Raw genomic sequence first — 13,675 nt, 5'->3', positions numbered from 1 at the left:
CTTCTGCATCACTGTTCCCTCTATGGCTACTGCATTCAGTCTTAGAGCAAGGAGGGAGACAGAGAGAGAGGGAGACAGAGAGGCAGGGAGAGGGAGAAATGAATTGATTTGGTCCTTATCCAATATCACATGTTCCTATTAGACAGAGATCTCCTGCAAGGACATCTCTTAACCACGGGCTGGTGATGGCTATCTTTGCCTTAAGCCTCAGTGCCTGGCCTGGTCAATCCTGGCTAAGGAGTGGTCACGGAGTACAGACCACAATGAACACTGCTAGGCCCAGCAGTTAAACAGGGCTGGGGACGTGGCAGGCACTTAGCAGTCTAAAGTCTCATCTCTGGTGTCTTGAGCTCCCTAGATAATGACTAAAACTGACTTTTTCTTCTTGTCACTCAGCTTTTCTGTGGACTCCTTAGGGATTTCAGCAACCAATATAAGTTCCATGATCACAGTCCAACCCAAGAAAGGCTCACTGACCACGACAGAAAAGCCCACAAATGTCCAGGTGCTCTTCCGTGCAAAAAAGGAAGTGAAAATCGAGCACCAACCAGTTCTACGCTGTCAGGTAAGAGAGCTTGAAGGGATGACTCACACGGTGGCAGGTGGCAGGTGGCAGGTGCCAAAATGAAGCTTATGTAGTCTGACCCACGCCCTGAGGGGAAAAGGAAGGGCTGACCTGGTGGCCACCAGAAAGGATTCACCAGGGCTTGGGGATCCACAGGCACAGATAGGTCAGGTGGGAGGCATTCAGAGTCATCAGAAATGGAAGCTCCAGAGAAGAAATGTGGCCCGCGGTCTTTGGAAGAGACCAGACCAAAGACAGCGAGGCTGAGTTCAGTCATCAAGTGCAAAAGAAAAGGGGGAAGTGAAAATAGGAGGCAGAGTTGGTGCATGTTGACCCATAGCTGGTACACAGTAAGGTTCATGGTAGCATTTACTCTTATTATCAATGCAATAATATAAAGCTGAGAAGGCAATGGCATCCCACTCCAGTACTCTTCTTGCCTGGAGAATCTCAGGGATGGCAGAGCCTGGTGGGCTGCCGTCTATGGGGGTCGCACAGAGTCGGACATGACTGAAGCGACTTAGCAGTAGCAGCAGCAATAATATAAAGAGAATAAAGAATGTGGCTTCGTGTCAATGAAGAAAATAAGGAATGGAGTAGACAGCCATAGAAATTATGCTGGCAACTGTTATTCTGGTAGCTGACATCTTCCCAATCTGTCTTCCCTTTCTAGATTATTGAGCCTAGTATCTCAGAAGGAGGTGAAATTATTGCCAGCATCCCGATTAAGTTTTCTGTGACTGCGGTGTTCTCCAAATACAACATCAGCCCCTCGTCCATCATCAACTTCGGGGCTTTGATCTATGGCACTCGTAAAAGCGCTGCCTTCACCATAGAAAATCGAGGCATGATGGAATTCAAGTATGCCCTGTATAGGCTGACAGGGGAGAACCCCCTTCATCAGAAGAAAGTGTAAGACAAGTATTTACTTAATTCAAAACATCCCCTGGTTAATTGGTGCTTTTTATTCTCCCATGAGCTTTCATATATTTTATCTAAACTCATCCACCCAATCCCCCTTCGTGGGTGAGGTTACTAAGGTTTAGAAATGGCTCATCCAAGATTATCAAAAAAATCACCAGTGAATCTCAGTTCTGAACCCACATCTCTGACTCCAAACTTCACATGCTTTTCAACTGCTGTCTAATATGCAATACACTTTAATTGAACAAATGTAAAGTCTTCTGCATGGGATTGTGTCTGTTGTCTGGATGCTCCTAGTATGCTACGTTACTTACCAGTAAGTCACTGCCTGTCTGTCATTCTGTAGAAGTCAAGGGATGATTATAACAGCAGGCTAAATCAAAAGAAATCATATTAATGGCTGTGTTTCATGATGAAGGTTGGCAAAGAGTACCCTAGAAATTTGGACTAGAGAAAGGCTGGTGAGGCCTTCACCTTCCTGGGACTGTCTTTACCTTGTCCCCATGAAGACACCTAATCACTATAACTAACTTAATAACTGTTCCAACAAAGAACTTTAATTTTCACAAAGTGGTTGTCAACCGACTAACCAAAACAGTTCATGTTTTTGAGTGCTTTTGGCTTTGATTTGATTGTCATATTCTTTTTTTTTTTGACAAATTAGGGACTATTTTTACCAATTCCCAGGCACTTTGTCTTAACTTTCTAATGAATTGCCTTTCTCAATAGTCATTTAAGACTGACTTTCGAATTAATTGTTTTAAATCAGACACACAGCTTTACATTGTTTGTAATCATTTCATATTTTGGTGGATCTCCTCTTCCATTTGGGCAAACATTTACACTTATTATTTACTTGCAGTAATTTTAGTGTCCTTATGAGTCATATTTAATATGTATAATTTCTGCATACTTTTCTCACACTTGTTAAATGAGTTGGGCTGTTAATAAATAAGCTGACTATGCTCCCTGATGCCCTCTGGGCAAGGAAAGACCCTTTCCTCCATTCCAAAAAGAAGGGACCTTGCAAGCAAGCAGGTAGGTGGTATTTTATGATCACCCCACCCTGAGGGTGTATTCCCACTTCTTTAATCAGAGCCACCCATGTTAGACATGCAAGATCCCGGGAAAGTGAGAGCTTCTACAAGGCTGGACCTTCCAAAGCAACCAAGTTCTCTGACTCTGTTCAGAAAGACGTGAACGTCACAAGCCAGGTGAGCACCCTTTTCTTTGCTCAACAGAAACCCAATAAGGCCTCCTGCAAACTAGTTCTTTCAACAGATACCTCCCTAGGATACCAGGATTTGAATTTTGAATATTCCTACTATGGCAGGAACATTAACTAGTTATAATGAAACTGTCACTTTCATATTAAAATAAAGAATTATGACTTTTAATTTGGATATCCTCTTTTGGTTTATAACCTTCATTGGTTCCTCATTGTTTTACAGTTAGTGTCTACTCTTCATAAGTATTTTAATCAAGAATCTTTTGTTGTACTTCCCTGGTGGTGAAGTGGATAAGAATCCCCCTGCCAATGCAGAGGGCAAGGGTACAAACCCTGGTCCAGGAAGATTCCACATGCTGCAGAGCAATTAGGCCTGTGCACCACAACTACTGAGGTTGTGTGCTGCAATTACCAAAACCCATGCACCCAGAGCCTGTACTCTGCAACAGGAGAAGCCACTACAACGAGAAAGCCGCACGCTGCAACTAAGAGTAGCCCCTGCTCACTGCAACTTGAGAAAGCTCGCACAAAGCAACAAAGACACAGCACAGCCAGAAATAAAGTTAAAAAAGAATCATTTGTTGATACAAAACAGAAGCCCATTCAGATTAGCTTAAATAAAAGGAGATATGAAGACTTTTACTTCTGGTAATATGAAGTAGATGATTTTTCCCTATTCTTACAAATAAGTACAACTAAAAGCCATGAACGTTATGTATAAAACAAACATAGAAGACTGAGAAACGGAGAGAAAAAAACATCACACCAGCTAAGGTTCTTGGGACCCAATAGACATCACAATGATGAGTTCCCTGAGATTTCTTTTTACTTTGTACTTCTCAGATTTGGTACTGAGGGAGCCAGCAATCCAGAAATATCAGCAAGCACAGACCAAAAGCCTGCTCTCACTAGCCAAAGAACCAGGAAAAGGGTAGTGTAGCAAGACAGGAGTGTTCAATATGAGTCAAACATGACAGAGAAATCTGTGGTCCTACACCACATATTTCAAGAAAAGACCCACAGGGAACCTAGACTTCTCACTCGATCCAGGCTGTAATGAGGACAAAGTGATGTCCAAGAGCACTCAGCAGAGAGCCAGACGTTCATTACCCACCACCACCTCTGCCATGGTCAACAGAGACACCAACTGGGGAGCCTTGACTTCCATTCCAACCCTGTGGAGATGAGCTGCCCTTCCCCTCCCCCCAGTGGACCTCCTACTCTGTGGAATGAGCAGGACAGTAATGAGATACTATTACCCTTCCCCACCGAGGGTGATACTGGTCTAAGACTAGTGGGGAACTGGAACTCCCACCCTTGCCTGGCAGCAGTAAAAAGTCCCGTGTGGAATCTGGACTACTGTCCCCAGCCGAGGAGTGTCAGAGACAGCCAGCCCAAAGAGAAGTTTAGTAGGATCCAGAGTCTCATATTATATCCAAAATGTCCAGGTTTCCACTGAAAATCACTTAGCATATTAAGAACCTGGAAGATCTCAAACTAAGTGAAAATAGATAAGCAATAGATGCCAACACTGAGATGACCAAAATGTTAGAGTTATATGACAAAGATGGTAAAGCAACCAACATAAAAATGCTTCAAAACACAATTACAATAGGACAAAAAAAGGAAGGAAGCTCCTAAGACCAAGAGGAGTGCATGATAACATCCCACGTTTTGAGCAGATTCTGTGCCCGTTGCTTTGTTAACTGCTTCTTGCACATTCTTTCATTGACGCCTCCGGTGGTCTCAGGATAAAGGCTTTAGCTCCATTTTCTGGATAAACTAAGACTCAGAGAAGTCACTTGACCAAGGTCCAACAGTCAATACACAGGAGGGTTTGAAGGCTGCGATTCAAACCCAGGACTATCTGACTCAAAAGTCTATACTCTTAAGCCCTGCCCCTCTGCTGGGAACTTCCCATCTGGGTAAGTGTTGTACTATGTGGAAATGTGTCTGTTTCCTTAAACCCCTTCTTACCCATGATTGTTCAGAAGGAATATATATTGAAAGAAGCGCTGAGAGAGCCTGTTCCTGAAGGACTGCCTCCCCAGGCCCTCCCTGCCTCCAGGAGCACAGCTGGGGCCCAGAGAGAGCTTGTGGGGAGGGCCTCCCACCCCCGCCACCCAGTCCCTCTTGACACCATCTCATGACTCTGGTGGAAGGGCTCAGACCCTGCCACTTACTCTGCCTCCGCCCCTCCTTGCAGGCTCGCCTCACCCACGGCATGTTCACCGTGTACCCTGGGTTTGGCACCATCCCTTCCGGAGGGTCGCAGGTCATCACTGTCGACTGCGTGGCTGACCCTGTGGGAAGATGTGAGGAGTTCATAGCAATTGATATCTCTGACCGAGATCCAAGAGACCAGCCCGCTGGCATCCCATACAGCCTGCTGGCTGAAGCCTGTCAGCCAGGTACTGAGCGCTCAGATGGGGCAGCACCCGTTAAAAGACCTTCCTCTGTAACAGACCCCTCCCCCTGCAGGCACCTAATAGACCTTGCTGGGCTTCTTCCTTTGGGACCTTAGAACTTCCTGTGGTGTCTTCAGCCATATTCTTCCTTAAAGACTTACAGGACATGTGCACACCTAGAAGAGGATATGCAGCTTTAAACTCCAGGTCTTCCTGAGTTTAGCCCAGGATTCTCAGATGGGCAGTGTTATCTGGGAATCATGGTGTGATGGGGTGTGGCACAGGGTGACCCAGGAATACTGAATCCTGCTCATCCTAGATCTTGCTGGGTTCGAGGGGCCAGGCCACTCCCTGTGCAAATGTGCACAGAGAACAATGGTCAGTGACAGGGCAAGTTTGGAGCACAGAGACAGCTCCTCTTGCTTTGGTTCTAGGTCGCCCGCAAACTTGCACCAAAGTGAGCCGAATGCCTCCTGCTTTCCTCAGCTCACCCCAGCTCTCATCCTCCTTTCCACTGGAAGGAGAAGGTGGTTGGAGTCTGGAGACCAGCAAAAGCAGTCCAAAAAGGAAGAGAAGATAGAATTTGTCCCACCCCTCACACTCCTTTGTGTGAATCCCCCGTCTCTGCCCTGTGATTGTCCTTTGTCGGAGTCTAAATCTCCGAGTTAGGGATTACAGAGAGTAGAAACCGGGCACTTAGGCTCCATCTCACAGTCTTCCCTCCACTCCCCAGCCTTTGTGACTGACAACAACAGCTTGATATTTGAGGAGCACCAGCTCTGTAGCAGCGCCAACCTCTACAGCATCCTGCAGACCGTAGAGAGCGGGGGCTTGTATGTGGAGAATGAGAACAAGTTCATCTTCTGCAACGTCCTGGTGGGCCATCAGGCCAAGGCTCGGTTCAAGATCTGCAACGTGGGAAAGATCGCCTGTGACGTGAACATTGTGGTTAAGCCCATCTCCAGCAAGGTAAGCAGCCCCAGTCCACCTGGTCCTGGTCCACCGTGGTTGGCGTAAAGCCAGGGCAGGAGCTCTTGGAAACCCCTGCTGTGGAGCCTGTATCTCTAGTGGGAATTTTCTGGCTCTCAGCCTCCCTGGAAGTTATGAGGGGACATACGTGTGTCCCAGTGGATGTCTCCTCTGGGTACCTTGTGATAAACGGGTTCACGTGACAGAGAGGAGTACTCCTCCATCAGACACTCGCAGAGTCTACGGGACAGAGCACTGTGGGGAGAGCCAAAATGTAGTGCCAGCTCTGGCAGGCTGCTCAAGGAGCACATTGGGCTGGCGAAAGAGGTTTGGGAGATGTCACTCTATAAAGTGTAAGATGAGGTGAGCATTTATTGAGCTCCTGCTGTATTCTGAGCACTGTGCTGATGCTCGTTTATCTCATTTCACCCTCAGAAGTTTGTATTATCAGATTTTGTATTATTCTCCCCATTTTATAGTTAGGAAAATTGAGACTCAAAAATGCTGAATTTTTCCCCCAGGTCCCAGTGTCTAGGGATATATCAGTTCAGTTCAGTCGCTCAGTTGTGTCTGACTCTTTGCGACCCCATGAATCACAGCACGCCTGGCCTCCCTGTCCATCACCAACTCCCGGAGTCTACCCAAACCCATGTACATCGAGTCGGTGATGCCATCCAACCATCTCATCTTCTGTCGTCCCCTTCTCCTCCTGCCCCCAATCCTTCCCAGCATTAGGGTTTTTCTAATGAGTCAACTCTTCACATGAGGTGGCCAAAGTATTGGAGTTTCAGCTTCAACATCAGACCTTCCAATGAACACCCAGGATTGATCTCCTTTAGGATGGATTGATTGGATCTCCTTGCAGTCCAAGGGACTCTCAAGAGTCTTCTCCAATACCACAGTTCAAAAGCATCAATTCTTCAGCCCTCAGCTTTCTTCACCATCCAACTCTCACATCCATACATGACCACTGGAAAAACCATAGCCTTGACTAGACGGACCTTTGTTGGCAGAGTAATGTTTCTGCTCTTAAATATGCTATCTAGGTTGGCCATAACCTTCCTTCCAAGGAGTAAGCGTCTTTTAATTTTATGGCTGCAATCACCATCAGCAGTGATTTTGGAGCCCCAAAAAATAAAGTCTGACACTGTTTCCACTGTTTCCCCATCTATTTCCCATGGAGTGATGGGACCAGATGCCATGATCTTAGTTTTCTGAACGTTGAGCTTTAAGCCAACTTTTTCACTCTCCTCCTTCACCTTCATCAAGAGGCTCTTTAGTTCTTCTTCACTTTCTGCCATAAGGGTGGTGTCATCCGCATATCTGAGGTTATTGATATTTCTCCCGGCAATCTTGATTCCAGCTTGTGTTTCTTCCAGCCCAGCATTTCTCATGATGTACTCTACATATAAGTTAAATAAGCAGGGTGACAATATACAGCCTTGACGTACTCCTTTTCCTATTTGGAACCAGTCTCTGGTTCCATGTCCAGTTCTAACTGTTGCTTCCTGACCTGCATACAGGTTTCTCAAGAGACAGGTCAGATGGTCTGGTATTCCCATCTCTTTCAGAATTTTCCACAGTTTATTGTGATCCACACAGTCAAAGGCTTTGGCATAGTCAATAAAGCAGAAATAGATGTTTTTCTGGAACTCTCTTGCTTTTTCGATGATCCATCGGATATTGGCAATTTGATCTCTGGTTCCTCTGCCTTTTCTAAAACCAGCTTGAACATCTAGAAGTTCACAGTTCACGTATTGCTGAAGCCTGGCTTGGAGAATTTTGAGCATTACTTTACTCACACTTTACACAATTGCAGTGCACTTTACACAATTGCAATTGTGCAGTAGTTTGAGTATTATTTGGCATTGCCTTTCTTTGGGATTGGAATGAAAACTGAACTTTTCCAGTCCTGTGGCCACTGCTGTGTTTTCCATATTTGCTGGCATATCGAGTACAGCGCTTTCACAGCATCATCTTTGAGGATTTGAAATAGCTCAACTGGAATTCCATCACCTCCACTAGCTTTGTTCGTAGTGATGCTTTCTAAGGCCCACTTGACTTCACATTCCAGGATGTCTGGCTCTAGGTGAGTGATCACACCAAGCTTCATCTGCTTAGTAGCAGAAGTGAAAATTGCTCAGTCCTGTCTGACCCTTTGTGACCCCCTGGACTGTAGCCCACCAAACTCCTCTGTCCATGGGATTCTCCAGGCAAGAATACCGGAGTGGGTTGCCATGCCCTTCTCCAAGGGATTTTCCTGACCCAGGCATCAAACCCAGGTCTGCTGCATTGCAGGCAAATTCTTTACCATCTGAGTCAATACCAGGTAGAAAATAAGTGTCTATCTTGGGCTCTGCCAGACCAAAACTGCCTTCTCTCTCTGAGTCAGACTGCACTGAGACACTGTTTCCTTGCTGTGGAACAGAAAATTCAGGAAACCAAAAGAAAGGGCTGAGTCAGTGGGTTTCACTCCCTGTTAATTTCCAATCAGTGTGCAGCAAACACTGCCTAGTGTCTCTCTAGCCAGAGGTAGAGTCTTGGCCCAGGTGGTCCTTGTGTCCCAGAGTCACATGAGAGTGAGTTCTCACAGCTGACAGTGGTGGGGAGGTAGCCTAGAGGATTGACCTAGCCTAGAGCTGACAGTAGTGTGCATTCTCGGGGGACCATCACTGCAGAGGGCCAGGGGTTGAGAGACTCTCATCACTTTCTGACCTTCTTGGGACAGGAAAGGGCAGCTTTCTCCCTATTCCCTTGCTAAAAACATAAGAAATAAGCAAGCCTGGCTTCTAAACAAAGATAGGTTTTTAACAGGGATCTGCAGACATTATGTTGTCCTCCTCTGTTTTTTTCTTTTTTTACGTGAAGCAAAATTTTAATTTCTGGCTCTTACAAGACCTTTTACGGTAACTCAAAAATAAAGGGATGTAACAAGTCTTATCATTCCAATCTACCCCATGTAACTAATTAGTTACCCAGACACCAGTTCCTCTATATTTCTTCCACCCCTTTGGGAAAATGGACTACAGAGAAACCTAGCACCTCTCGAGCAGTTCCATTCATTCCATGAATCAGTAGGCACTGATGTGCTTCACCTTCTAGCCCGGGCTTCAGAGGTCACACCATATTAACCTTTGGTGATGGGTGCATCCCTAACTGAATCTGCCCTCACATGGCCTCAGGGGCCCAGTGACCGAGGCCCACAGTTTTCCAGACAAATGCATGCTGTCGTCCTTCCTTAATTTGCAGATTATCCTTTGGAAAGAGCAAAGAAATTATGCTCTCAGCTTAAGAGCAAGAAGGAATAGTCAGTCTTGAATCCCACCTGCCTCCCGTGAGAATAAAAAATCCTTTTGAGGTCCTACCCACAGTTTTCCCCAAACGCTGACCCAAGACAGGAAAAGATAAAGTGCTACAGGAGGTGGTCCTAACTAGCACTCTTAGAATTGCAAGGAGCAGAAACCCGCTCAGAATGGCCCCATCATAGCAAGGTCTGCTTCAGTGACTCCGAGACCTCACACGCAGGATGGAACACAGCCTGTGGCCAGAGGCCTGGGAGACTGACTGGAATTGTTACCTGAAATCAAACTTTCAGAAGATCATCTGCCAAAGGCCACATGTCTCTCACACATGGTGTCTCCACTGCTCCTTTTTCTCATCTGGCTTCTAGCCCAGCTTCACATCAGTAACCACCAGGGGTCTCTGGCATCTTAAATTTATTTGTGTGTGCATGTGTGTGTGTGTGCATGTGTGTGTGTGAGAGAGAGAAAAGTGGGGGTGGGGTGGGGTGGATCTGCTATCCAAGATACGGTTTAGTTCATCTAATTGCAAAGGCCACAGGTCTGGCCAAGTCCAGCCAATTAATGCTTAGGGTTGGATCCCCAAAAACCCAGGCCACACCTTCCAGGAGCAGGATTGTCCAAGTAGTGGGACATGCCTGCACAGAGCTTAGAGGAGGGAAGTCACAGCAGGACCAGTAGAGATGAGCAGCAAGCCCTGTGCAAGCACCAAGGGGCATGCACACCAGTCCCTGCTCCCCTCCCCCTTTCCAGGTCTTTGCCCGCATCACCGACATCTTTGAAGTGGAACCCAACAAGATGTGTGTTGCCAGCCGCTCACACGCCTTTGCCACAGTGTCCTTCACCCCACAGGCCATGCAGACCTATCAGTGCATCTTTGAGGCCACCTTGGACGGCTTGCCCAGGTACCAGCTCCCCAGCTCCCCTCCTCCAGCAGGGCTGCAGGCCACGCTCTCTGTGGAATGTCCTTCCTGCCTTGCTAGGCTGACAGGCCTCCATCTTCCCATTCCCTGCAGCAACCTGGCCAAGAACCGAAGCCTCGTGTTTGATATCGTTGGAGAGGGGACCCTCCCTCGGGTGACCGTTGTGCGGCCAGTTCTCTGCAACCAATATGGAAACCTCTTACTTCTCTTTAAGAGGCTTCTGCTTGGTCATTCAGAGGCACTGCCTCTTGTCCTCAAGAACAGCGGTACCATCCCCACCAAGGTACTGCTGGAGGGTGAGCATGGGGTGAAAAGGGAGAGTCTCCTAGAAGCGAGACTTTTGATGTTGGGGTCTCTGCCATCCCTAACTTGTGAGGACTTCTTTGATGTTCCTCATATGTGAACGTGGGTAAGACATGGGATGTGCAGAGGGGAACCAGGCTTGGTCTGATTACTAGGACACTGATACATGGTACACTGGAAATGTCAGTGCAAGGCAGTAAGCAGTGGCATACACCAAGCTGAGTGAGTAGGATTATGGGTGTTCTGAGTGTCTTTATTTTTTCACTTTTTTTTTTTTCTGTAATGAACACTGCATTTGCAATAAAGAAAAAAAATGAAAGAAACTTCATCAGGGGTGAGAGCTATAACATCTGAAGAGACTTTGGGTTCAGCACTTATGTTTTTATTTTACAAAAAAGGTGGTAAATTGTGTAAATATTATAGAAAGAACTGTAGGACTTCTGAAAATTACCTATTCCTATCTAGAGGATCGGAGAAGGCAATGGCACCCCACTCCAGTACTCTTGCCTGGAAAATCCCATGGACGGAGAAGCCTGGTAGGCTACAGTCCATGGGGTCGCTAAGAGTCGGACACGACTGAGCGACTTCACTTTCACTTTTCCCTTTCATGCACTGGAGAAGGAAATGGCAACCCACTCCAGTATTCTTGCCTAGAGAATCCCAGGGATGGTGGGGCCTGGTGGGCTGCCGTCTGTGGGGTCGCACAGAGTCGGACACGACTGAAGCGACTTAGCAGCAGCAGCATCTAGAGGATACTGGTTTTTAGGAACTCACATTCATGCAAGTCCTCATAGAGTGATGAATATTCATTTCCATTTTATTTTTGTTGTTGCATTAGTTGCTTAGTTGTGTCCAACTCTTTGAGACCCCCATGGACTGCAGCCCACCAGGCTCCAATGTCCATGGAATTCTCCAGGCAAGAATACTGGAGTGGGTAGCCTTTCCCTTCTCCAGGGGATCTTCCCAACCCAGGGATTGAACCTGGGTCTCCTGTATCACAGGCAGATTCTTTATCATCTGAGCCACGAGGAAAGCCTCCATTCCCATTTTATTAGTCTAATGTATATTTTACAACTGATTTGTCAATAACAGAGGGCTTGGCAGTCCCATTTTAACACTACATAGCTGGGTGTTCCAGAAAGTCCCCATACTCTCTGGACCTCTGCTTCCTTATTTGAATAGCAAGAGCTGATCTAAATTTTTATTTCTCCTTTCCAGGTCTAATACTTATTGTCTCTCTCTTAATAAGAAACTCAAAACATTGAGCCCTAGGCACAATGATTTGCGGTTAAGGGGGGTACTTCCCTAACAGCACAGTGCCTCTCACTCAGTTCAGAACACATGAGCAGCCTGCAAGCTTAACGCTTTTTCTTGTCTTCCTTCTGCCAGCTGCATGTTGACCTGCAGGACCAACTAGGAGTCTTCTCCTTGAAAGGGAAGCCTTCTACCTCCTACACCTATATCACAGAGGAAAACAAACCACAAGCAAAAGGTAAGTAGGGTGAGTATAGCTTCTGGAGAGCAATGGGTGCCGGTAGCTGTTTTGTTAGGAACTAATGTGTACTCAACCCGAGTCAGATGCTCAGCCTTGTCACCAATGGCCTATCTAGGCAAGACTCCTTCTCACACGAGGGCTGCTTTCCCTTGAGTCCAGATCTTTACAGATACATATTCCTTTAAATTGACTCTAGATCACGTCTCTCTCCTCTCATTGCAGCAAAGAAAGCTCACACAGCTTCCCTGGTTGTTCCTCCTGGAGAAATAGCCGAATTTGACGTTGTTTTCCACTCCAAGAAAGTCGGGAGAATGGCAGGCATCCTTCACCTGTCAGTGATCAACAACCAGTATGAGGATACAGTCATCCACATGGTGGGAGAGGGCTATGAGGATGACATCACCTTGGACAACATCCACGGGCTGGTGGCTTCCTCCAGCCAGGAAGCCTCAGATATCTCTGAGGTCATTGAGGAAAGCACCATGGAAGACTTGGTGGCAGGTGAGAGAAGCAGCAATGAGGTGTTGACAACTGTTGGCCCTTGGGTCATTTTTATTATTTTATTTTTTAAGATTTTTTTTGATGCGGACTATTTTTAAAGTCTATGTTAAATTTGTTACAATATTGCCTCTGTTTTATTTTTTGGCCACAAAATGTGTGGGATCTTAGTTCCCTGACCAGGGATCGAACCCTCAACCCCTACGTTGAAAGCCGAAGTCTCAACCACTGGACCACCAAGGGAGTCCCTCTTGGGTCATTTTAAATACGAGTGAAATTTAAACAACAGATTGGCGAGCTTCCTGGGAGTTTAGGATGGCATCTCCTCCTTGTTGCTGTTTGCTCCCTCACGCCTGGCTCAGTCACTGCATCCTCCATGCGTTCCCTCAAGGAACATTTGTTGAGCATCAGTGTGCACGTGCCTAGAGTTCCAGAGAGTAATTAATAAGAGAGTCTGCCCCGTAGGGAGCTGCTTCTTTGAGCTCAAATTCCAATTTAGTTAGTTAATAAGTGAAATTTAAATTCCAGATTAGCTAAGAAGTGAATACATGTCTCTCTGGAGTTTTCCCTGTCTGTATCTTTGAGCTGGCTTGCGTTGGTGTTGTCTGTTTCATCTGTTTCCTGTGTCCTAGACATTCTAAAGGAAATGGCCAGCTGGTTGAATTGAAGAACGTGTAAGTTTGTGCTACCCCTAGACAGTTCCCTGCAGCCTCACTACTAAACATGCTGTCAGAACCTACAGCATCGGCATCACCTGGGAATCACTAGAAATGGGAGTTTCAGACCCACCCGCGCACCTCAGACCTACTGAATGAGAATTTGCAGTTTAACAAGATCCCTCGGTGATCTGTGTGTTAGAGCTGGAGACGTGCTGCTCTGTATTCTGTCAGCACCGCTGCTGCATTTGTTTACTGTATTCATTGGACAGGAGAAAATGTACTTCATCATGATTATCAAAAATCATTTGTTAAAACCCTGATTCAGTGGCTGGCTGCTGTGAAGTGAGTTATAAACACAGTCTCACAGTTTTTCTAGGAGCTTAATTCCAGTCACAGAATGTGGC

At 46.4% G+C, this 13,675-nt stretch overlaps 1 protein-coding gene across 1 annotated transcript in view; it reads left to right on the top strand.

Annotated features, from left to right (window-relative positions):
* The window catches only part of HYDIN (HYDIN axonemal central pair apparatus protein), a 339,593-nt gene that overhangs the window by 276,495 nt on the left and 49,423 nt on the right, over positions 1-13,675 (top strand). The window contains exons 57-65 of the mRNA XM_081512491.1: positions 397-565; positions 1,239-1,477; positions 2,586-2,703; positions 4,924-5,128; positions 5,859-6,094; positions 10,147-10,298; positions 10,410-10,599; positions 12,009-12,111; positions 12,337-12,615. Of these exons, the coding sequence (XP_081368617.1) occupies positions 397-565; positions 1,239-1,477; positions 2,586-2,703; positions 4,924-5,128; positions 5,859-6,094; positions 10,147-10,298; positions 10,410-10,599; positions 12,009-12,111; positions 12,337-12,615 (1,691 nt within the window). The remainder of the gene's footprint in view (positions 1-396; positions 566-1,238; positions 1,478-2,585; positions 2,704-4,923; positions 5,129-5,858; positions 6,095-10,146; positions 10,299-10,409; positions 10,600-12,008; positions 12,112-12,336; positions 12,616-13,675) is intronic.

This window comes from Giraffa tippelskirchi, chromosome 7, assembly GCF_054371585.1.
Source record: "Giraffa tippelskirchi isolate mGirTip1 chromosome 7, T2T-mGirTip1v1.2.pri, whole genome shotgun sequence".
Taxonomy (NCBI): Eukaryota; Metazoa; Chordata; class Mammalia; order Artiodactyla; family Giraffidae; genus Giraffa; species Giraffa tippelskirchi.
The sequence above is the reverse complement of the archived record's forward strand: the minus strand, read 5'-3'. Positions and strand labels throughout refer to the sequence as shown.